This window comes from Nomascus leucogenys, chromosome 9, assembly GCF_006542625.1.
Source record: "Nomascus leucogenys isolate Asia chromosome 9, Asia_NLE_v1, whole genome shotgun sequence".
Taxonomy (NCBI): Eukaryota; Metazoa; Chordata; class Mammalia; order Primates; family Hylobatidae; genus Nomascus; species Nomascus leucogenys.
Window position 1 is genome coordinate 76002849 of NC_044389.1, and position 26727 is coordinate 76029575.

The following is a 26727-nucleotide window of genomic DNA, read 5'->3' on the forward strand; positions in this document are numbered from 1 at the left end:
AAGCAGGTAGCAAAATGAACAGTGCTTCTACATACGTTATCTCTGCAGTTAAACTATGATGTGTAAACTCAGGAAAGAAAAAAAAGCATGAGTGATCATAAAAGTCTAATTATTCATTGTCATCAAACTTCAGATTTTTGTGGGAGATTGGAGCACTCTAAGGGAGACAAACAAATGTAAACTGCAGAATAATGAGTTTTAGGTCCAGTCACTGTTACCTCAATTTGAAAACCTGCTAATGAGGACCACAGGAACTCTTCTGCCAGTGAAGCTGGTACTTCCCAGAGGAAAAATGCACAAAAAACACCTAGCACCAAAAACGAAAGCACTCTGAATTATGATTTTCAAAAATATCTACAAGTTTATATATCAATTATATTGTCTCATATAAATTGTGTTTGATTCCAGGCTAGCTTTAAATAGACTCTATATTTTAATATATAACTAAACAAATGCCTCCAGTGATAGTTCTGGAATGTCATCGTCCTTAAATTTTTTACTAAGGACTTTGTCCAAGTGTTTGCTACTTAGAGACTTTCAGAATTTTCATCGCTACCTCAAAGTTCAAGCTTTTCTGAGGTCTCTGCGTTTGAGCCTCTTGAACCTGGAGGCAAGGTTAGGGGTTGGGAAAGTAAACTTGACAAGAGACTGCACTGGGCAAGTCCTCACAGCAAGGAGTTGGGAAGAGAGCTGACAGCAAGCTCTGGTGGCTCCCACAGCAATGTCTTGAGAGGGCTCCTTTGGAGGAATTAATAAAAATAAAGTTTGGCTCAGGACTCCAGGCAAGAATGACAACTCTGGCTGAGGAAATTTCCAGGGGCTGATATCTAAAATAAACTTAAAGTTACAATAAAATATGATAAGTGCCATGTAATAATCCTACAGTGGAAGTACACAGGATAGCATTGTGGTTAAGAAGACAGTTCCTGCAGTTTCACTTCTGGGGTGGCAAATGAGGGGTTCCATGGACCCACTCCGCAGCAAAATAAGCAGAGATGTCAAAAATGAAAAAGAAATGAACAAAAACAACACTAACAAAAAAGTTTACATTCTCTGGAAATAATTGCAAATCATATATCTCATAAGTGATATTTAGCATATACAAAAATATTATAACTCAATATGAAGAAGAAATATAAACAAAATTAAAATGAGCAAAGATCTGAACAGTTCTGCAATGAAGATATATTTATATGAATGGTCAGTAAGCAAATGAAGAGATGCTCAGCATAGTTTTCCATCAAGGAAATGCAAATCAAAACCACAATGAGCTGTGACTGTAAGCCCACTAGGATGGCTATATTCAAAACGACAGATAATAACAAGTGTTGGCAAGGATGTTGAAAAATCAGAATGCTGATACATTGCTGGTAGGAATGTAAAATGGTACTTCTGCTTCAGAAAACAGTCCAGCAGTTCCTCAAATGGTTAAAAGTAGAGTCACTACATGATTACCAATTCCACTGTATATATAATCCCAAGAGAAATGAAAACATATGTCCATATGAAAACTTGTACTCAAATGTTCATAGCAGCATGGTTGATTGCAGCCAAAAATGGAAACAACCCAAAGGTCTATCAACTGGTGAATGGATACATAAAATGTAGTATACCATAAAATGGAATATTATTTGGCAATAGAATGAAATTACACATTGATAACATTGTACAGCATGGATGAACCTTGAAAGCATGCTAAGGGAAAGAAGCCAGACACAGAGGATCATGTATTATATGAATTCATTTCTATGAAATGTTCAGAATAGACAAGTCTATAGGGACTTACAGGGGCAGAAAGTAATCAGTGATTGCCTAGGTCTGGGAAAGTTTTGGAGACTGGGAGATGACAGCTAACAAGAGTGGCATTTTTGAGGGGGAGCTAGTAATAAAGTTCTAAAACTGCAATGATGATTGCACATATTTGTGAATACACTAAAGCTATTGGATTGTGCACTTTGGATGGGTGAATTGTATATTATGTGAATTATATCTGAATAAAGCAACTTTTTTAAAAAGAGAGAGTCTGGTTCCCCAGACTGCCTATGTTTAAATCCCCACCTCTCCTACCTGTGAATGTAGGCCAAGTATTTAAACTCTATGATTCTGTTTCTTCATCTGTGCAATGGAGATAATATAAATTACCTACCTCATAAAGCTGCTAAAAAAATTCAAATAACTAGTACATGCAAAGAACAAAGACCTTCTAACAGAACCTGGCACATGAAAAGTTTGATATGTGTCTATTCTTTTTATGCACAGACTGTTAAGGAAGAGCATGAAAGAAGTATCTAACTTATGGGTAAGGCAGTGGGCAAGGCTTAAAGGATGATACTTAAATTCATCTTGAAAGATGAACAGGGATTATCAAGGCATAGATAAGAGGGAAGGGATATCCAGCATTAGAAAGAGTATATTTGGAAGTATGTAGATATGATATTCTATCAAGAATTTAAAGTATCCTGAAAGTAAAATCAAATATTATCTGAAGTATATGAAATTGAAATACAGAAAATTCCAGCAGCCTATGTGTCATGTCTTCTCTTTTTTAAGAGTTCCTTTAAAGACAATGCAGTAAGAAATTTCTCTGTGACTATGAAGGTAATATTGTATGATGTAAATAATATTCACCAAGTTAAAAATAACATTGTTACAACTCTGATCCAGTGTAAAGTTTAGGTAAAATAGTACTCATTTTTATTATTAAAACAGTGTAGTCAGTAGACATAGCTCTGTGTTGTATACATATTTTGTTTTGTCTCTTCTTCTGAGTGTACTCATCTTATGTGAATGGGGAAAATATGATTTTTATAAACAGACACTTAAAGAAAAATGGCCTATGCAAATGATGTAATTTAGAGCAACCCTAGTATATGTGTTTACTTCAGTGCTGACTGAATAAAATCATCATAAGAATTGATGCATGACAATGGCTTGACAATTTCTTTTTCTTTTGTATCACATCAATTCTTGAAATGATAGCTGTCACACAGACATGTGAGAGTATTGCTATTGTATATGTGGTAGCCATGCATGACCCTGCTTTTCTCGTCTTAGAAGCTGGAACCTGAATTCTTAGACTAAACAATGAGTAAATATTTCAGAGATGTGTTATCTAATTTACTTCTGAAAAACAGATTTACTACTTGTCTCTAGACGTTTAGAAAGAGATTGACAGAGTCATTTGCAAATTCAAAGATATAAAAACAGTAGGTAGATTGACTTCCATAATCAAATCAATATTTGGTTAGAACATTTCACAATATTCTAACCAAAGTTATGTGAACTATATTATATATTTTCAGAAATACAGTGTACCACTCCATCTGAACGAAAACATAATGTTAAGGTGTCCTTGAAGCTTTAAGTCATCTTTTGACAATGCAGTAGTTTCAACGTAGTCACAAGACAAAACCAGTTCTACATAAAATTCTTCAGAAATTAACATGAATATAAATATAAAAACTTGAGAGATGCTACTGAAATAGATTTTACATTTCAGAGTTACAAAGGAACACATTAGTAAGTATTAAAGCTTACAGATAACATTACCAACTAGCTTACTAATAAATCTCATTGTTAGTATTTTCTCTAGTCTTAACTGAAACTTTTAGAGTATTAATTTTTTTTTGCATTTTATTGATATGGCTAGGATAGAGTGATTAAATAACTTCTTCAAGTTACAAATATGCTAAAAATAAGCATTGAATCCTTATCTATCTAATTTACTCCTAGCCATGATGATTCTAACAAGGACTGGCCTAATTTCCTGCCACAAAGGGCTATAAAACTGAGCCAAGTATGGAAAAAGCTTTTCAGACATTGGTCAATTGGTAGAAATGGACTTTGATACCTAAAAGGCTGGAAACAACTAAATGATCCCAACAATTATCCCAGCTTTCTTGCTGCTGGCAGTTTCCAGGCTGGAGACATGAAGATATGGATCCAAAACAGAACTTGTCAGCTTCACTGAGTTTATGAAGTAGAGATCAGAGGGTGGGAAAGCTGATGTGGTTGGCACATATTATCTCATTTTTGAGATATGTTGTAAATTAGAGGGAGCTGTGCAGGAAAATATTTGCAGAAATGTGAATCTTGCCTGAGTACTAGACCATCAATGCTAGAGAGAAATCCTACGAGTGTGGGCAAAGAATGACAGGAATCAGAACAATCGCCAGAGCTCACACATGATTTTTGAGAAAGGTGTCATTTGGGGAGATCGTATTGTATCAAAAATTCAAAAGAAAATGTGGAAAGTATGTATTTATCTTTGAGTTGTGTAGTAATCAATAGAAATTTAGGTGAATATCTAAATATTTATATAGATATAAAGTAGGATACTCTCACACACCTTGCTATTTCAATGTTTTACATGTTTCCCTGACCTCCCAAAATGTCCAGCTTTTTATTAGGAAGCTGCACGCTCATCTTCCCCTTCTGAGCTGCAAAAGCATGTTGATGTTCTTGCTGTTTCATAGCTGATATAAATTAGCATTGGGTAAACAGATGAAAAAACGTCACAGAAAGTTTTTGTTGTTCACATTTTGGAAATCTTCCTTCTCAGTAGAGAAAAGGAACCTTAAAGTTGCAACATCATGATTGGATTTCAGTTCACAAAAGAAAATAAATTTTGACAAATCACATATGCTTTTCCTGTCCCTCCCAAAATGCTGCAGTCTTCCATGGCAGCCTTACCAAAGAGAAAACTAAGTCCCTAATTGGAACTTGGATTCTTTCAAAGGCACAGTAAGAGGTTTTGACCAATAGAGAAGCATTGATCAAATCACTATCCACTGCATTACATGGTACTCTAGGAGAGTCTGAAATGAAGAGCGATATCTTCAAAAAGCATCCAAATCTGGGGCTGGTTTACTCATCTGTCAACTTCTGGAATAGTGAACATGCTATTAAAATTCAGCTCCTTCTGGGAGGTGGGAAGATAATCAAGGGGAGACCCACCATACTGTATGGAAGTCCCAGAAATGGAAAAGCTGATCAAGGGAAGGAAGGTAGTATACTTTTTTATAATATATTCCTTGGGATTTTTAATGATCGGTCGAAATACAGAGGTTTTGGTTTTAAGGTGTTATTTTCACAGCATCTCCAGGTAAACTTCCAAGTATTATGTTAACCTGGATAGAAACCAAAAAGTCCATAATGCTTGAAACTGAATTTGTGATCCTTGCATCATGTTTAAAATTGTTCAGCAAGGAATTTCAGTTTCTCTAGGTGATGGAAGTTAGCATGAGCAAAGGAACTTAACAATTTTTCAGAATTTTTTTTTTCATGTTTGGAAGGTCTCCTCCTCCTCATCCTCCTCCTCCTCCTCCTCTTCCTCCACCTCCTGCTTCTCCTTCTTCTTCTTCTTCATTTTTATTTTTAACCATTGCTAGTGTTATGATTTTTGAATTGGGAAAACAAAATATTCAGACTAAATATTTTCCCAATGATTCTTATGTAGAGTAATATACTTTGCAATTCAATTAAAAATAACAAGTTACGATGGTGTTCTGAGCCAAATGTAATCTCCAAGACCATGGTCAGTAAAGCACTCAAGAAAATGAAGTATTGAGGCCGAGTAGTCTGAAGTCTATTGGGGAATAAAGAAGCAGCTGATTAGCATTTGAAAGCAAGGTCTTTCACTTTTTTAAAAGTGAAGGAGAATTTTTTAAAAGAGCACTCATCAAAAACAAAGGGTTTGAAAATTATCCCTCCTTTGTTTTATCAGTCTCAGGGAAGATGCACTTCGATACATGTCTCAGGAATTAAGATGCATTTCGATACATGTGATATTACATTTGGTGACACTGCTGGAACATATGCTGAGAAATGCAAGAATAAATAGGACCAATGCTCATTTTCTTCTTTTTTTTATCACTTGCAAATGACATTTGTTTCATCTAGGCAGGAAAGCAGGATCTTATAGGCATGGTAGGTGTAAGGGCTGATTTTAGGTCAAGCTTTTCAATTTATTATGCAATAAAATATAGCAATAAAAATATGCATCTATATATTTTCCAGTAAATTATGGGAATCTCCATTTAATTTCTTTATATATGTGCTAATAATTAATTCAGTACTACAGTCTGGATCCACAGTCCTGATAAGAGCTGGCACAGAGGTCATTTTTATGTGCCTTATTATTAATCTTAATAATATGTAGTAATATTCCTTTACATGCTTATTGTGACACACAGAAACGTAAAGCCTTTGTAGCTTTAAGTTCAAATGTCTCCACATTTTTTTGTAAATCCCTGCAGATTTGTTTCTTGCTTTTAAATATCAGCACCTTTCTGCTTTCTACTCTTATGTCTCTGCCCTCTATGCAGGAGATCTTTTCTTTAAAGTTTCCCACTGCGCTTCGTAATAAAATCAAAAGAAAAAGGTATATCCCTCAGAAAGCATTCATCTCACTAGAAATAGAAAACCTGTCACCTTATTCTTAAAAGCTTAGATCAGCCAGGCCAGTGGCTGAAATAGTGAGGGTAGTGTCTACAAAGCGTATAGAGTAAGGGTAGCAAAATAATTATGTACCTTGTTCTCTCCACATCTTTTAGGGAAGACACTCTTTGCTCGGGAAAATGGCTTAATACCATTGGGAGGAAAACATTACCCACTTAGGTTCCTATGTTTAGGGGCCTGTGAATTAACTGATAATAGACAGATTAACAGGGGAAAAGAAAAGGTTAATCTACACATGCATGTGAAGTCACTCAACAGTTTCCTGAATACCCAGAGGTAAAGATTGGTTTAGCAACTTAAAAAAGGGAAGGAAAATGTGGCTAGGGCATCAATGTGTAGTTGATCTCCTTCCTGGAATTAGCAAAAATCTCTTGGAAGAGAGTTAATAGCAGCTGTATTGGGGGTAGTGTCAGCTTTAGTTAGGTAAGGGGAAGTCAGATCAGATTTCAAATATTTTCACTTTAATCTTTATGCTAAAACTGTGATTCCTTCAATATGCTGATGAAAGTTGAAGTGTGGCTTGGAAAAAAGAAAGTATAAGTAGATTTATTCTAGATATAAAGCATTTTTTAGGTATAGTAGAAAGAGAGAAAGAGAAAGCAACACGCACACACACACTGAGAGAGAGATTTTGACACGACCATGTCAAAGACTAAGAGTAGCCCAAGTTTTTTATCAACGATGTAATTTCTGCACCCTGCTCTATACACACATGCAGACCCATATACTGATGGAGGCAGTCTAAATTAATGATTAAGAATATGAACTTCAGCACCAGATGGCATTGGATTCAAATTTCCATCTTTCTTAGTAGCTTTGTAACCTCAAACTTTTTTCCTCTTGGAAGCTGGAAACTGCATTTTTAGATTAAACAATGAGTAAATATTTCAGAGATGTGTTATATGTTTGCTTCTGAAAACAGATTTATTACTTGTCTCTAGAAGTTTAGAGAGAGGTCAACAGAGTCATTTGCAAATTCCAAGATATAAAAAACAGGTAGATAGACTACCATAATCAAATCAATATTGGTTTAGAAAATTTCACAATATTCTAACTCAAGTTATGTGAACTATATTATATACTTTCACATTATTTATCTACTCTACCCTCAAGTTTTATTTCTCTCCTTTGCAAATAACAATACCAAAAAATAAAAAAATAAAAAAACTAAATGAGATAATGAATGTAAAGTGATAAGGATGATGACAGGCATAAAGTAAGCTTTTTATTGTTTTTATTTGCTTTTTCCTGTAGCCTGAAAATATGTTCAAGGTAAAAAACATTCTCTTGCTCTGAATCTCCTTTATTCTACCAATTCTTTTCTCGTGTAAGTGTCTCAGACTCTTCAATTGTCTTCACTTTGTCATTTATTTTTATCCTCAAATCACTGATATTTGGCTTCTATTTTCACTTCTCCAAACAAATTGCTTTTTTGTCTTCATGATCTTCTACGTGACAAATTAAATGCATGCTTTCAGGCCTTACCTTCCTGGACCTCTCACCTCCATTGGAATCCACTGGCAATTTACTCCCAGAAGCCCTGTCCTCTCTTGCATCTTCAACATCTTCTGATTCTGACCTCTCTATTCCTTTGTTTGTTTGTTTCAGACAGAGTTTCACTCTTGTTGCCCCAACTGGAGAGCAATGGCATGATCTAGGCTCACTGCAACCTCCATCTCCTGGATTCAAGTGATTCTCCTGCCTCAGCCTCCCAAGTAGCTGGGATTACAGGCATGCAGAAACATGCCTGGCTAATTTTGTATTTTTAGTAGAGACAGAGTTTTGCCATGTTGGTCAGGCTGATCTCGAACTCCTGACCTCAGGTGATCCTCCCACCTTGGCCTCCCAAAGTGCTGGGATAACAGGCATGAGCCACCGTGCCTGGCCTCTCTATTCCTTCTACCTCCTTCTACCTCCTTCATTGGATTCTCTTCTTCCAGAGTTTCATCCCTGGCCTTCACTGTACTTTATTGAATGACTTCATTTACTTTCTTGAAAGTTATAAACAAATTTTTATTTCCAACCCTAGCCTCTCTCTCCTGGTTCAGGCTCATTATCCACAAGTACTGTTGAAAAAAGTATTCTGTATTTAATGACAAAAAACAAAATATGGAAAACAAAAATTAACAGCAAAATCATAATTCTTCCACCAAAAAGTTACTTGCTAATATTTTAGTGTCTACCGCTATCTAAACTTAACTACGTTTACTTACCTATAAAATTTGAGGCAATTGAGGTCCCAAACTCATAAAACTATTGAGCATGAATACACAAAAGGTTTTTAAAGTACCCATCACATACTAAGTTCCATATGAATATTTGCTGCTATTATTTTTTTCAATTTCAAACATGTACACACTGTGGATAGCTTTGTACATTTTCTTCCCATTTAGCAATATGCAAATGAGTATTTTTAATTGAATAGTTTTCTTTTTTTTTTTTGAGACGGAGTTTCACTCTGTCACTCTGTCACATAAGCTGGAGTGCAATGCCGTGGTCTCAGCTCACTGCAACCTCCGCCTCCCAGGTTCCAGCGATTCTCCCACCTCAGCCTCCAGATTAGCTGGGACTACAGGTGCATGCCACTACACCTGGCTAATTTTTGTATTTTTAGTAGAGACGGGTTTCACTATGTTGTCCAGGCTGGTCTTGAACTCCTGACCTTGTGATCTGCCTGCCACGGCCTCCCAAAGTGCCGGGATTACAGGCATGAGCCACCACGACCAGCTGTGAATAGATGTTTTTAACAGATGTGATCAATAGTTTTTTCAGCCACTTAGTGAATAATTTCTACAGCTGCCTCAAATGTCTATTAATTTATTTAGGGTTGTATATAATTCCCAGCCTTCTAACTGTTGACAGTTTTATTTCTCATTCCGTGAACTATGTTGAAATGCAAATTAATGTCTTTAAAGAGATAGTTTTGCATCTCTCTATTAAAAAGAAAAAAGAAAAAAACAAACCAATCCTGAACTTCAAATGCTATTCTTGGTTTTTTAAAAAATGACCTACAGTCCAACTCTGTGTAGATAATTATGTGACGGGGCATTGAGACACTGAAGTTGACAGCCCAGTGTGCTGTGCTGTGTCATACAGATAGACTTAAAAAAAAAAGTCCCAGGCTGCGTTCTGTGGCTCATGCCTGTAACTCCAGCATTTGGGGATCACTTGAGGCCAAGACTTTGAGACAAGCCTGGGCAACATAGAAAGACCCATCTCAAAAAAAAAAAAAAATACCAGGCATAGTAGTGTGTGCCTGTATTCCCAGCTACTCAAGAGTTTGAAGCAGGATTGCTTGAGCCCAGGAGGTTGAGGATGTAATGAGCCGTGATTGTGCCACTGCACTTCAACCTGGGCAACATAACAAGACCCATATCTTAAAGCAAAATAAAATCCATCCCTGATTGTAGCGTATTTAGGTTGTTTTCAACTTCTTCCTAGATAACTTGCAATGAACATTTTAAAAATGCATACTTGTGCGCATTTATGCTCATTTATGATTGCTTAGATGTACAATTATTAGATGAGATAATATAAAAAATTTACAGCCTTTCCCTTTTATTTTTCTTTTTATTTTATTTTACTTTAAGTTCCAGGATACATGTGTAGAATGTGCAGGTTTGTTACATAGGTATACATGTGCCATGGTAGTTTGCTGCACCTATCAACCTGTCATCTAGGTTTTTTTTAAATTTTATTTTATTGTTATTATACTTTAAGTTTTAGGGTACATGTGCACAATGTGCAGGTTTGTTACATATGTATCCATGTGCCATGTTGGTGTGCTGCACCCATTAAGTCGTCATTTATATTAGGTATATCTCCTAATGCTATCCCTCCCCCATCCCCTCACCCCACAACAGTCCCTGGAGTATGATGTTCCCCTTCCTGTGTCCATGTGTTCTCATTGTTCAATTCCCACCTATGAGTGAGAACATGCGATGTTTGGTTTTCTGTCCTTGTGATAGTTTACTGAGAATGATGATTTCCAGTTTCATCCATGTCCCTACAAAAGACATGAACTCATCATTTTTTATGGCTGCATAGTATTCCAGGGTGTATATGTGCCACATTTTAGTAATCACCATTCTGACTGGTGTGAGATAATATCTCATTGTGGTTTTGATTCGCATTTCTCTAATACTGATGTTGAGCTTCTTTTCATATGTTTATTGGTCACATATATGTTTTCTTTTTAGAAGTGTCTGTTCATATCCTTTGCCCACTTTTATATGGGGTTGAGGCTTTCACTGTTTTATTGTGAGTTTGTTTTCTGGAAAACTTTTACTAATTTTAATTCACATAAGTAGTGCATAAGAAAGCCTACTTTCTCACATGCTTGCTGATAAACATTAACATTCATTTTTATCCTTGCCAGTCAGATAAGCAATAAATTAATAGTTCTTGTTATTTTAATTTGTATTCTCCAAAGTTATGTTAAGAGAGCAAAACAATAAATAATTCACCCTCAATGGTTGCTGTTAAAGTTTGTCCTTTTAAAATTTAAGCTTTAAAGATTATGACTTTAATTATTATTTTTTCTTCTCATAAATAATATTTCTCCTCAAAATAATTCTAAGTCACAATTATGTAGGGATAAAAAAGAAAGTATACATTTTAATGCTTTCCTCCATTAAATTTGAATGTGTATTAATTTTGTATTCAGTGCTGCAGGTTTTTAACAGAATACTGTCTTTGGTTCCATATTGAACATTCACCTTGAGGACTTTAGTCTATTGATTGAAAGCTTTAGTTCATCTAATAGAATTATTATGACACATACTCAAAATAAAAAAAACAGTCAAGGATAGTCCCAGAAGTTAATACTCTTCCAAAGACTAATGCCTCCACTGAGCACCTCTAGGAAGTATGAGATGGTGTTGCATCACTTCTCACTAAGTTCTTATAACCTCACACCCAATATATCAACAAATTTCATCAGCTCTACCTTCAAAAATTACCTAGAATCCAATTATGTCTTATTAAATCCATTTTACTGCTAAGTCACTTCTGATTTATTGCAAAAGACTCCTAATTGTTCTCCCAGCTTCTTCACTTGCCTCTTCCAGTCTATTGTCAATAGTAACTGTCAAATGTCTAGTAAACTGTGAAAATATATCTGATCACGTCTCTCCTCTGCTTAGAGCCCATCTGGCTTCCTAGCTCAGTCAAAGTAACAGCTGACATCATTATAGTGGCCTAAAGACTCTAGTGAAGCTCTGCCCCATCCAAATACATTGCCTCTCAGATATTTCCTAATATCTGGCTCTAGCTTCCTTGGTCCCAGCCACACTAGTGTCTCTTCTGACTCTTAAACAAGTCAGAGACTCTTAACTGCTGTATTTGTACTTACTCTTTCTTCTGTCTGAATGCTCTTTCTACAGAGGTGCTTTCTAATTGAAGGTACTATCATTTCTCACATATGCCTTCTTCTCATTATTTGTTTAATTTCTCTTCACAGCACCTATCACCACCTGACATTATATATATATATTTCCTTTTTTGTTTGTTGTCTGTCACTCCCACTAGAATGTAGGTCTAGAAGAATAGAAATGTTCGTTTGTTGTTTTGTTCACTGCTGTATTCTTAGTGTGTACCTGGCATTAGCACTCTTTTGAATGACTGAATAAATATCTGAATTTCTGCCATTTCCCTATAAGTAATATTATTTTGGATAGAAATGCCACTAATACTAAAACATTTTCAAGTTTTATATGGTTTTTATTTTTAATATTTGTGTGGCTTTCTGCTACATTCCAATATTTAATTAGCTTTAGTTTACATTTATTAAATGCCTCTATATCCAGATAATGTCATATCATAAGCTTCAGTTGACATTTATTAACATTACTATTTTTTAAATATTTTAACAGAAATATAATTCATCAACTCCAGTGTTTGTAAATATCATTACCATTCTGAAGTCAAATGTTGCCAAATTCTTCCATTAAATAGTTGCAGACTTCTCTCATTTGGTACAGCCAGTCATTGCTTACAGCTGCAATATGTTATATCTCGAATGTATTTCTTGATAGCTTTCTTTAAGATCACTGCACTTGCAAAGTACTCTGTACCTAGAAAACTTTCAACAAATATTTATAGAATATAATTTACTCATGCATGTGGATAGACACATGTAAGATTCACTTGTGTCAAATTTGCTAATATGATGAAAACTTGGACCTAACAAGCAACAAAAAATATTATCCAGCACTCATACTCAAAACACAGTCCGAGAGTTTGGTATTTTTCAGTTCCTAAAGGTTGATCATGTGGTTCATAAAATCTTAGTCTCCAAAATGTATTTTCAAATGAATGTCAGGGAGAGCCAACAAATGAGAACTAGGGTACTTAGGATTATTGTAATTGCCTAATGTGTTTGGTTACCTTGTATTCCCAGTTACAGCAACTTACGCTGCTTTCAAATTCTTTTGAACAAAAAAAAATTGTCTTGTCCACTCTCCACTTAGCCTTTAAGTCACTAAGATGTGACTATTTCATTAGTTGAAAGCAATGTCTAAAATCAAATATTTTATTTTAAAAATCAATCATCTTGCATAATAGCTTTAACTTTATGCTCAATTTAAAATATTTGTATTTAAATAATTGCTTACAGAATAGAAATAGAAATGATATATAAGATAATATAGAAGATGTAGGGATTTAAGAAGTTAGGATGACTAAGTATTTTTCTTTACTTTTATCATTTATAATTGTATCTTATTGTCTGGTAAAAACTTTTAAGGAAAGTTTAAAATCTAAGTTTAATGTATTATTTCTAAACATTTGCTCCTTCATAAAATCTTCCTGCAATCCCTCTTTTTAAAAATGTTTTCATTGCATATCCCAATGATCTGCTTTTCTTCTCTCCATGAAACTCAGATACTAGTTTTCTTTACAACACCTAGATTGTTTCTTCCTCTCCTGCTGTTCCTTATTTTGTTTTTCTATTCTGGTGTCTTGATATCTCCTTTTAACAGATTCCATATCATTGGCCTTCCTAACTTGTGAACATTTCTAATACTCACATATGCTCTATAAAAAATAATGAGGTTTTTCCGAGAAGAATGGTGGCCATTAATTCTGCATATATCAAAATGGAATGTGTCATCCTTGAGCAAAATATAAGCTCACACCATGCATAAAGACAACTATTGTTTGCTTCAGCCAGGAGTATGTTTTAGGGAAAAAATATTTTAAACAAGCCATTAAGAAATATTCTCTTTTTTATTTAATGTCTTTGAGCTACATATGTGAGCAGAATTATAAAGAATTTCCAGTGACTCATTCTTAGTTTTGGCCTTCCTGGCATTCTGTAGTCGTGCATATTAAAACCTCTAAACAGCTCTCAGTAAAGCCTTGGCAGTAGAGCTTGTAGCTTGTACCTATCAAAAATGTCAGATGCTTTTTTCCAACGCCATCACTAGTAAACAATATTACATAGTTATTAAAATATAGGAATTAACTGCAGAATCTGCAAGTTGCAAACAGTGTTGTAAATCAACTAAGCATTTATCATGAGATTTTTTAAGTGACTGAATACAGATTCAGAATCATGAAGTTATTATCTAATAACCCAACAAGTGATGTGAATAAATCCTTGCTAATATGAAAATTATCAGCCACTGAAACACCCTTTTCTATAAGCAGGTCTGTGGATCCTCATGCTAATGCACTTAGATTGATAAACCACAGACATTCTCTGAAAGCTTCGTTTGTTCCAGTTGCTGAGGCTTGTGCTTAGAGCATCTGTCATGCAAATGATCAGCAAATCATAATCTGCAATTTGTTTTCATTTAATAGGCAGACAGGTTTTCACCAATTTAGACTCAAGTCCTATTAATACTCTTTGAAACTAATTGCTGGAAAATGAATTTTAATGACAGGATTTTATCATTTATTATTTTCCCTTCTGTCCTTATAAAGGAAGACTCAAAGCCATCTACTTACACTTTGAAAATATATGTTAAATGGGCACAAGCCATAATCTCTTGTCATCTGGGCTGTTGCAAAGGACCCCTAATCCTCTCTCCTGCAATAATCCATTCTACACTCTACTCTTAAAATTACTTTCTTACTATCCTATTTCCCTTCCACAAAAGCTTCAATTCCCTGTCAAGTAAATAGCAGACACTTTAATATGGCTTTGTTGCCCTCCATTATCTGTTCGCAGTTAACATATTTTTATCTTTATTTGATATTGCAATATAACATGTATACAGAAAAAAGCATGAAACATTAATTAATAAATAGTAAAGTAACATCCAGAAACCACTACCCAGAGCAAAAAGCAGACGATTGTCATTACCACAGAAACCACCTCCCCGGTGCATCTTTCTGATCAGACCCTTCCCAACATCCCAGAGGCTAACCACCCAAAGATGATCACTTTGTCTATTTTCTTTAGATTGTCTCCAGCTACATGTGAATTCTTAAATAATATAGTCAATTTACCCATTTTTGAATGTTATGTAAATGGAATCAAAATCTGCTTTCTTTGGCTATTGCTTTTTTCACTCAAATTATTCTCTTAAACATTTATTCATATTAGGGTACGGCTTCAGTTAACTTCCATTTTAAGCTGTTTAGTATTCCACTGCATCAATGTACCACAATATATTTATCTTTTCCATGTTGATGGGCATTTGAATTTTTAGATTGTTTCTGCATTTGAGCTATTACAGACAAGGGTGCTATGAACATTCTTGGACATATAGTTTGGTGCCCAGTATTCTTTTGTATTCATACCCAAGGGGTGGAATTTCTAGGACATAGCCATGCATATCTTCATACTAGATAAATATCGATGTAATACTTAAAACCAAGTAATATTAACTTGTATATAAGTAGCTCTGTATGCTACTAGACAAGTCAAAATATTTTTCAAAATGGTTGTAAATTTATATATTGAGCAGGAGTGAATGCCACTCACTCCCACTTCTATTTCGACTTCTAGAAATAGGAGCACTTCTATTTCTTTATATGCTTGACAGTACTTGGGATTATCAGACTACCTCACTTTCTGTTCCTCGTCTATTTATTCTTGCTTTGGGATTTTCTATCCTCTTGTTTATTCTTCTTTCACCCTGGATATTAATTCTGACCTATTGCAATTCGTGAATTCTTTCTTCATCTGTTTCTAATCAATTAATGACTCAGTCATATGTTAACTTTGGTAATTGTCTTTTCTAATTCTCAGATTTGTTTAGTTCTTTTTCAACTGTGTAACAACACCTTTTTGTGTTTCCAGTTTCCTGCCAATGAAAAAAAATTGCCCTTCATTTCTTCAAACACAATTAACGTAATATTTCTAATATGCATCTGAAAATTCTAATATCTAAATTCTTGAGAGATCAATTTCTGTTCCTTGTTTTTTCTGCAGGTTCTATTTTTGAAGAATTATTATGCTGGTGCAAAAGTAACTGAGGTTTCTGCCATTACTTTTAATGGCAAACACCACAATTACTTTTACACCAATCTAATATTTCTTTTCACCACATTTCTTTGATTTTTGTTTGGACATCATATTCAAAAAGTTATTTGAAGGAATCATGTTATACCTAAAGTAATGTTACCTTTTTCTAGAGAGGAACATGTTTTTCTCTGTCAGGAATCTGGAGCCTCTATCAGCATACCACCATAAATTGTGTTAAAATTTGAGATTAAACTATGCAGTCCTGGATTTTAATCCATAGGTGGAAAAAAATAGAGCTTCAAGGAGGTAAGCTTCAATTAAGACAGATTATGATGCTTCCTTTATATTTTTTCTTTGAGCACCATGATTGAGTACATGCCCCACTAATAGGGTATCATTATATTGAGAGTAATATCCATGACTTAATACCATATCTCTCACTATATTTAGTGTAGTACCTTGATGCAGTAGCTAGCTGCTCAGTGAATGTTAAATGGATAAATCAATGAGTGAATAAATTTTAGAGATAGGTGCATAGATAAAAGTGATCAAAACAAGCTAAGTATTACTGCAGAGAAGAAACAAGTATCTTTTCTATTATAGGTCCCAGAGCTTCAATCAGATTTCTTTTGCTATGTTTACCTGTCGAATAGATTGGCTGGTTGTACTCACAGAGTACTAGTTTGAGCTAGAATTTATGAGTAATGGTCCAAATCTGTAACAGAGCTTAAAAATAAAGCTTTAAAAACATTGATCCAGATGAAGAATGATAGGATGCAATAAAAGTTTATTTAGGGCATAAAATTTAAAAGGTATGTTCATCAGTAATTCATTTTGAAAGTCCCCTTAGTATAGCCATTTCTATTCTGTATATTTAACCAATTATAGGTGACATTGCTAGGAACAGATTTTGACAACAGACTTGTGCAAGGGATCTGTTTGCCTAGAGATTTACTTAAAAGGTAGAATTAAAGTCATTTCAAGAAAGAAATTTAACGTATGAAGAAAATATAACCATTTAGCACACTAAATAATTGGTCTAGATAGTTATGAGTTAAAAATGAAAAAGAATAATAGTTTTTAGCAACGTATACATTAGGACAGTATTTTTGCCACATCTATCATTTACCTATGTAATAATTCATAATTTTTTAAGTATCACATCCAAGAGTGTTATTCAACTTCCTGGTGATTAAATTACTGGTAAACATAGCCAATTTTTTTGGTTTTGAAGGTCCTGAAAAATAAAGAATGCATATGACTTCCAAATATTGGTAGAAGAGCCAGTCAAGTAATATCTTCCATGAATCCTCTTACAATTAGTTTGCTGATTGATAGATGTTCAAAATCTAGAAATGAATGAGTTGCATATAAGAAAATCAGTACATGCTTACTGTTGCCATCATATATCACAATACAAGCATTAAAGGCTATATTAATTATAGAACTTTATGATCTTATTTACATGGTCTGTGAATTTGATCTTTATTTTGAAATTCTTTTAATCCATTCTGATTCTAATCACCTCAGGAGCAACTTTAGTATATTTGTACAAGGTTTAGTCATTGGCTGGCTCTATATGTTGTCCAAACAACCAAATGAGATGTAGCAAATTCTGCCAATTTTCTAAAGTTTTATTATGTACTTTAAATATATGAATATTTGGAATATCAAGATGTGTTGTATTTTACCAATAATATTAAAGGTTTGCTTGTTCACTTTTCACTTGTATTATGATGTCATTTAAACAAGTCAGTATTGTTAGAAATCTGATTCATTCTGAAAACCTCTCATCTACTGATCTATTGATCTTCAAACTTCAATAACATCAAATATTACTATAATAGGAAAAAATTGGTACCTTAACAAAAAATATGGAAATTTATTTATTTATTTAGTTATTTATTTTTTCCCATTTTTAAAACTATCGAATCTCTTTTTTTTTTTATTATACTTTAGGTTTTAGGGTACATGTGCACAATGTGCAGGTTTGTTACATATGTATCCATGTGCCATGTTGATTTCCTGCACCCATTAACTCGTCATTTAGCATTAGGTATATCTCCTAATGCTGTCCCTCCCCCCTCCCCCCACCCCACAACAGGCCCCATTGTGTGATGGTCCTCATCCTGTGTCCAGGTGTTCTCATTGTTCAATTCCCACCTATGAGTGAGAACATGGGGTGTTTGGTTTTTTGTCCTTGGCGATAGTTTGCTGAGAATGACGGTTTCCAGCTTCATCCATGTCCCTACAAAGGACATGAACTCATCATTTTTTATGGCTGCATAGTATTCCATGGTGTATATGTGCCACATTTTCTTAATCCAGTCTATCGTTGTTGGACATTTGGGTTGGTTCCAACTCTTTGCTGTTGTGAATAGTACCACAATAAACATATGTGTGCATGTGTCTTTATAGCAGCATGATTTATAGTCCTTTGGGTATATACCCAGTAATGGGATGGCTGGGTCAAATGGTATTTCTAGTTCTAGATCCCTGAGGAATCGCCACACTGACTTCCACAATGGTTGAACTAGTTTACAGTCCCACCAACAGTGTAAAAGTGTTCCTATTTCTCCACATCCTCTCCAGCACCTGTTGTTTCCTGAGATTTTAATGATGGCCATTCTAACTGGTGTGAGATGGTATCTCATTGTGGTTTTGATTTGCATTTCTCTGATGGCCAGTGATGATGAGCATTTTTTCATGTGTTTTTTGGCTGCGTAAATGTCTTCTTTTGAGAAGTGTCTGTTCATGTCCTTTGCACACTTTTTGATGGGGTTGTTTGTTTTTTTTCTTGTAAATTTGTTTGAGTTCATTGTAGATTCTAGATATTAGCCCTTTGTCAGATGAGTAGGTTGCAAAAATTTTCTCCCATTCTGTAGGTTGCCTGTTCACTCTGATGGTAGTTTCTTTCGCTGTGCAGAAGCTTTTTAGTTTAATTAGATCCCATTTGTCAATTTTGGCTTTTGTTGCCATTGCTTTTGGTGTTTTAGACATGAAGTCCTTGCCCACGCCTATGTCCTGAATGGTATTGCCTAGGTTTTCTTGTAGGATTTTAATGGTTTTAGGTCTAACATTTAAGTCTTTAATCCATCTTGAATTAATTTTTGTATAAGGTGTAAGGAAGGGATCCAGTTTCAGCTTTCTACCTATGGCTAGCCAGTTTTCCCAGCACCATTTATTAAATAGGGAATCCTTTCCCCATTTCTTATTTTTGTCAGGTTTGTCAAAGATCAGATAGTTGTAGATACGCGGCATTATTTCTGAGGGCTCTGTTCTGTTCCATTGATCTATGTCTCTGCTGTGGTACCAGTACCATGCTGTTTTGGTTACTGTAGCCTTGTAGTATAGTTTGAAGTCAGGTAGCGTGATGCCTCCAGCTTTGTTCTTTTGGATTAAGATTGACTTGGCGATGCGGGCTCTTTTTTGGTTCCATATGAACTTTAAAGTAGTTTTTTCCAATTCTGTGAAGAAAGTCATTGGTAGCTTGATGGGGATGGCATTGAATCTATAAATTACCTTGGGCAGTATGGCCATTTTCACGATATTGATTCTTCCAACCCATAAGCATGGAATGTTCGTCCATTTGTTTGTAACCTCTTTGATTTCATTGAGCAGTGGTTTGTAGTTCTCCTTGAAGAGGTCCTTCACATCCCTTGTAAGTTGGATTCCTAGGTATTTTATTCTCTTTGAAGCAATTGTGAATGGGAGTTCACTCATGATTTGGCTCTCTGTTTGTCTATGATTGGTGTACAAGAATGCTTGTGATTTTTGTACATTGATTTTGTATCCTGAGACTTTGCTGAAGTTGCTAATCAGCTTAAGGAGATTTTGGGCTGAGACGATGGGGTTTTCTAGATATACCATCATGTCATCTGCAAACAGGGACAATTTGACTTCCTCTTTTCCTAATTGAATACCCTTTATTTCCTTCTCCTGCCTGATTGCCCTGGCCAGAGCTTCCAGCACTATGTTGAATAGGAGTGGTGAGAGAGGATATCCCTGTCTTGTGCCAGTTTTCAAAGAGAATGCTTCCAGTTTTTGTCCATTCAGTATGATATTGGCTGTGGGTTTGTCATAGATAGCTCTTATTATTTTGAGATATGTCCCATCAATACCTAATTTATTGAAACATTTTAGCATGAAGTGTTGTTGAATTTTGTCAAAGGCCTTTTCTGCATCTATTGAGATAATCATGTGGTTTTTGTCTTTGGTTCTGTTTATATGCTGGATTACATTTATTGATTTGCATATGTTGAACCAGCCTTGCATCCCAGGGATGAAGCCCACTTGATTATGGTGGATAAGCTTTTTGACGTGCTGCTGGATTCGGTCTGCCAGTATTTTATTGAGGATTTTTGCATCAATGTTCTTCAAGGATATTGGTCTGAAATTCTCTTTTTTGGTTATGTCTCTGCCAGGCTTTGGTATCAGGAAGATGCTGGCCCCATAAAATGTGTTAGGGAGGATTCCCTCTTTTTCTATCGATTGGAATAATTTCAGAAGGAATGGTACCATTTCCTCCTTGTACCTCTGGTAGAATTTGGCTGTGAATCCGTCAGGTCCTGGACTCTTTTTGGTTGGTAAGCTATTGATTATTGCCACAATTTCAGAACCTGTTATTGGTCTATTCAGAGATTCAACTTCATCCTGGTTTAGTCTTGGGAAGGTGTATTTGTCAAGGAATTTATCCATTTCTTCTAGATTTTCAAGTTTATTTGCATAGAGGTATTTGTAGTATTCTCTGATGGTAGATTGTATTTCTGTGGGATCAGTGGTGATATCCCCTTTTTCATTTTTTATTGCATCTATTTGATTCTTCTCTCTTTTCTTCTTTATTAGTCTTGCTAGCGGTCTATCAATTTTGTTGATCTTTTCAAAAAACCAGCTCCTGGATTCATTAATTTTTTGAAGGGTTTTTTGTATCTCTATTTCCTTCAGTTCTGCTCTGATTTTAGTTATTTCTAGCCTTCTGCTAGCTTTTGAATGTGTTTGCTCTTGCTTTTCTAGTTCTTTTAATTGTGATGTTAGGGTGTCAATTTTGGATCTTTCCTGCTTTCTCTTGTGGGCATTTAGTGCTATAAATTTCCCTCTACACACTGCTTTGAATGTGACCCAGAGATTCTGGTATGTTGTGTCTTTGTTCTCGTTGGTTTCAAAGAACATCTTTATTTCTGCCTTCATTTCGTTATGTACCCAGTAGTCTTTGAGGAGCAGGTTGTTCAGTTTCCATGTAGTTGAGCGGTTTTGAGTGTGTTTCTTAATCCTGAGTTCTAGTTTGATTGCACTGTGGTCTGAGAGACAGTTTGTTATAATTTCTGTTCTTTTACATTTGCTGAGGAGAGCTTTACTTCCAACTATGTGGTCAATTTTGGAATAGGTGTGGTGTGGTGCTGAAAAAAAATGTGTATTCTGTTGTTTTGGGGTGGAGAGTTCTGTAGATGTCTATTAGGTCCACTTTGTGCAGAGCTGAGTTCAATTCCTGGATATCCTTGTTAACTTTCTGTCTCATTGATCTGTCTAATGTTGACAGTGGGGTATTAAAATCTCCCATTATTATTGTGTGGGAGTTTAAGTCCCTTTGTAGGTCACTCAGGACTTGCTTTATGAATCTGGGTGCTCCTGTGTTGGGTGCATATATATTTAGGATAGTTAGCACTTCTTGTTGAATTGATCCCTTTACCATTATGTAATGGCCTTCTTTGTCTCTTTTGATCTTTGTTGGTTTAAAGTCTATTTTATCAGAGACTAGGATTGCAACCCCTGCCTTTTTTTGTTTTCCATTTGCTTGATAGATCTTCCTCCATCCCTTTATTTTGAGTCTATGTGTGTCTCTGCACGTGAGATGGGTTTCCTGAATACAGCACACCGATGGGTCCTGACTGCTTATCCAGTTTGCCAGTCTGTGTCTTTTAATTGGAGCATTTAGCCCATTTACATTTAACGTTAATATTGTTATGTGTGAATATGATCCTGTCATTATGATGTTAGTTGGTTATTTTGCTCGTTAGTTGATGCAGTTTCTTCCTAGCCTCGATGGTCTTTACAATTTGGCATGTTTTTGCAGTGGCTGGTACTGGTTGTTCCTTTCCATGTTTAGTGCTTCCTTCAGGAGCTCTTTTAGGGCAGGCCTGGTGGTGACAAAATCACTCAGCATTTGCTTGTCTGTAAAGTATTTTATTTCTCCTTCACTTATGAAGCTTAGTTTGGCTGGATATGAAATTCTGGGTTGAAAATTCTTTTCTTTAAGAATGTTGAATATCGGCCCCCACTCTCTTCTGGCTTGTAGAGTTTCTGCTGAGAGATCAGCTGTTAGTCTGATGGGCTTCCCTTTGTGGGTAACCCGACCTTTCTCTCTGGCTGCCCTTAACATTTTTTCCTTCATTTCAACTTTGGTGAATCTGACAATTATGTGTCTTGGAGTTGCTCTTCTCAAGGAGTATCTTTGTGGCGTTCTCTGTATTTCCTGAATCTGAATGTTGGCCTGCCTTGCTAGACTGGGGAAGTTCTCCTGGATAATATCTTGCAGAGTGTTTTCCACCTTGGTTCCATTCTCCCAGTCATTTTCAGGTACACCAATCAGACGTAGGTTTGGTCTTTTCACATAGTCCCAAATTTCTTGGAGGCTTTGTTCATTTCTTTTTATTCTTTTTTCTCTAAACTTCCCTTCTCGCTTCATTTCATTCATTTCATCTTCCATCAGCAATACCCTATCTTCCAGTTGATTGCATTTGCTACCGAGGCTTCTGCAATCTTCACGTAGTTCTCGAAACTTGGCTTTCAGCTCCATCAGCTCCTTTAAGGCCTTCTCTCCATTGGTTATTCTAGTTATCCATTCTTCTAATTTTTTTTCAAAGTTTTTAACTTCTTTGCTATTGTTTTGAATTTCCTCCTGTAGCTCAGAGTAGTTTGATCATCTGAAGCCTTCTTCTCTCAACTTGTCAAAGTCATCCTCCATCCAGCTTTGTTCCGTTGCTGGTGAGGAACTGCATTCCTTTGGAGGAGGAGAGGTGCTCTGCTGTTTAGAGTTTCCAGTTTTTCTGCTCTGTTTTTTCCCCATCTTTGTGGTTTTATCTACTTTTGGTCTTTGATGATGGTGACGTACAGATGGGTTTTTGGTGTGGATGTCCTTTCTGTTTGTTAGTTTTCCTTCTACCAGACAGGACCCTCAGCTGCAGGTCTGTTGGAGTTTACTAGAGGTCCACTCCAGACCCTGTTAGGCTGGGTGTCAGCAGCGGTGGCTGCAGAATAGCAGATTTTCATGAGACCACAAATTCAGCTGTCTGATAGTTCCTCTGGAAGTTTTGTCTCAGAGGAGTACCCGGCCGAGTGAGGTGTCATTCTGTCCCTACTGGGGGGTCACCTCCCAGTTAGGCTTCTCAGGGGTGAGGGACCCACTTTAGGAGGCAGTCTGTCCATTCTCAGATCTCCAGCTGCGTACTGGGAGAACCACTACTTTCTTCAAAGCTGTCAGTCAGACAGGGACATTTAAGTCTGTGGAGGTTCCTGCTGACTTTTTGTTTGTCTGTGCCCTGCCCCCAGAGGTGGAGCCTACAGAGGCAGGCAGGCCTCCTTGAGCTGTGGTGGGCTCCACCCACTTCGAGCTTCCTGGCTGCTTTGTTTACCTAAGCAAGCCTGGGCAATGGCGGGCACCCCTCCCCTAGCCTTGCTGCCACCTTGCAGCTTGATCTCAGACTGCTGTGCTAGCAATCAGTGAGACTGCGTGGGCATAGGACCCTCCGAGCCAGGTGCGGGACACAATCTCCTGGTGTGCCATTTTCCAGGCCTGTTGGAAAAGCACAGTATTAGGGTGGGACTGACCCGATATTCCAGGTGCCATCTGTTACCCCTTTCTTTGACTAGGAAAGGGAACTCCCTGAGCACTTGCGCTTCCCGAGTGAGGCAATGCCTCGCCCTGCTTCGGCTCGCACACAGTGCGCTTCACCAACTGTCCTGCACCCACTGTTTGGCACTCCCTAGTGAAATGAAACCGGTACCTCAAACAGAAATGCAGAAATCACCCGTCTTCTGTGTCGCTCAGGCTGGGAGCTGCAGACCGGAGCTGTTCCTATTCGGCCATCTTGGCTCCACCTTTATTTATTTATTTATTTATTTGAGACACAGTCTCACTCTGTTGCCCAGGCTGGAGTGCAGTGGCACGATCTTGGCTCACTGCAAGCTCCGCCCCCTGGGTTCATGCCATTCTCCGGCCGCAGCCTCCCGAGTAGCTGGGACTACAGGCGCCCACCACCACACCCAGCTACTTTTTTGTATTTTTAGTAGAGATGGGGTTTCACCATGTTAGCCAGGATGGTCTTGATCTCCTGACCTCATGATCTGCCACCTCGGTCTCCCAAAGTGCTGGGATATTTCTTTCTTTCTTACATTCTAGAGCCTTGGCGAGTTGGCCCAAGTATTGTACAGCATTTTAGGTGTCAGGGACATAGACTTCTCTCCTTTCTCTGCTGTGTGTAGTCTCAGATAGTTACCAGAGCACCAGCCATTGTATGTTCTTTCTAGTTTTCAGGTAGCAGAAAGAAAAAGAAATGTTGCACAAACCACCCTGCTTACATCCCATTGAGCAGAATTAGTCACATGGCCATGAAGCAAGCCACTTTGCCTGAAGTAGGACTACAGATTGTCTTTATTCTCCATAGTGGTAAAATATAAAAAAATATAATTAGAGAAGAAGAGAACTCCTCTGGAGGACAACTAGCAGTAACCTACTCTACCAACTGTCCATTTACTAGTTCATTTTGCTCTAAGATAACATATAAACAGTGAAACTAAAATATGTTTTCAAAATTAGAAAATGTAAGTACCTTAGATAACCAAGATTAAAGAAATGTTACAAATACCACAATATCAACATAGTTATAGATGAACATCAAACTTAGTACTGATTTTCTGAATATCCAAAATGAAAAGAAATACCTCAATAATTGGTTACATTGTTTTTTATCATTTTGAAAAAGGCACTACTGAGGCAAATGAAGCTCTTTGACCCTGAACAATTACAAAATTTATCTCATAGCAATTTTTAGGGAGAAAATTGTATATTATAGTTGACAATATTCCTATAACAGGTGCAGTGATTTTGTAAGCTACTTATAGTGTCTTTGAATAAAAGCCAAAATGAAAGCATTATGAAGGCTATTTTGTGAATCTCTGAGGAAAAATGATTCAAAAAAAAAAAAAAAAACCTTTGGGTATTCTGGCTTATGTACAAGGAGAAATTTTATCCTGGCCAGAGGGCTGGATGGACTACATACACCATGAGTGGTTATCTGTAAATATTACTGTTTCTGAAAGATTTCTGAGCAAATGTAGAAAATTAAGGAATAGATTATCTAATTTTCTGTAGTCTGCCAGTATGTTTCAAATCAATCAAGCTTTCTTAACACCAGGTGTTCTCAAAAGTGAAAGGGGTCTATTTGTTAGCTTTAAAAAGACAAAAATGGGAAAAGATAAAAGAGGTGGAAGCAGAAATCTGTTTGCTAAATTTACTAAATTAGACAGTTTATTGAAAAGGTAAGTGAATTTCTCATATCAGTCATAAAGAAGCTATTTTTCCAATGAAATGTGTGTTTATATCAAAGTCACAAAATTACTTAGTGAATAACTCCCAGTAAATGCGATATTATTAATTTCAGCTAAATTATATGTTCTTAGAATTTTTTTATCTTTCCAGATAGTTTTATGTAGATTATAGCTGTTAAAATTTTATTGGATGTAATTTACATGGTTTACAAACAATAAATTCCTGAGAATAGATATGATAAATTTATAGTTTGTTGAATGTTTTATTATTGAGGAATCTCAGATTGGTCCTCTGAGGACAGGGAAAATAAATTCATGGACCCTAAGTTTTTTAGTTACTTTTATCTAATTTTTGATATGGTAATAATTAAAAGGGAGATGATAAGAAATTGAATGATTAAGCATTGTTAAATAATATGATGCTTTAATAATGCATAAGTTATATTCCTGAGTTGATTCTTTCAAAGTATAAAGCAATTTTTAGATTTAATCAAAACTCTTTTAAAGAATTAATCTTTGCTTTTAGGGAGCACTATAGATTGACATCAGCAATTTCTCTTATTTCCATGTAGGAAGAACCTTTTGTGATGGTCTCTGAAAATGTCTTGGGTAAGCCGAAGAAATACCAGGGCTTCTCCATTGATGTTTTGGATGCCTTATCTAACTACCTGGGTTTTAACTATGAAATTTATGTAGCACCGGATCACAAATACGGAAGCCCACAAGAAGATGGGACATGGAATGGCTTGGTAGGAGAACTTGTCTTTAAGGTAAGAATTAATTTATTTATTTGTCTCATACTTAAAGATTCAATTATTTGTCTCATACCTAAAGGTTCAACAGTAACACCTTGAAGCTGATTTCATATAATATAAGTGCGATGTATTTAGGTTGGTTAAGCATTAGGTGGTGGAGTTGAGTACAAAAGTCTCACTCAATACTATTTTATGAACTTTGTGGAAAGAAAAGTAGATGACAAAATAAACCTAAATGTTAAAATATATCCTGTAATAGAAAAGGGTTTAGAAGAAGACCTTTTCTTTGCTCAACTTACACCCCCAAAACAGAAAGAGTATATGATATGTGATGAAATCACAATGTAACTTACACATGCAATTTTGTACTTTTTTTTTTTTTTTTTTTTGAGACAGAGTCTCACTCTGTCCTCCAGGCTGGAGTGCATTGGCTCGATCTCGGCCCACTGCAAGCTCCGCCTCCTAGGTTCACCCCATTCTCCTGCCTCAGCCCCCCGAGTAGAGTAGCTGGCCTACAGGCGCCCGCCCCCAAGCCCGGCTAATTTTTTTGTATTT

The 26727-nt window shown here is 36.1% G+C and overlaps 1 protein-coding gene across 2 annotated transcripts in view; it reads left to right on the forward strand.

The window, feature by feature from the left end:
- GRID2 (glutamate ionotropic receptor delta type subunit 2) overlaps window positions 1-26727 on the forward strand; it is a 1459902-nt gene that overhangs the window by 1116496 nt on the left and 316679 nt on the right. For both annotated transcript variants that reach the window (XM_003257534.3, XM_030819132.1), the window contains one exon: window positions 25990-26187. In XM_003257534.3, coding sequence (XP_003257582.1) covers window positions 25990-26187 — 198 coding nt within the window. The remainder of the gene's footprint in view (window positions 1-25989; window positions 26188-26727) is intronic.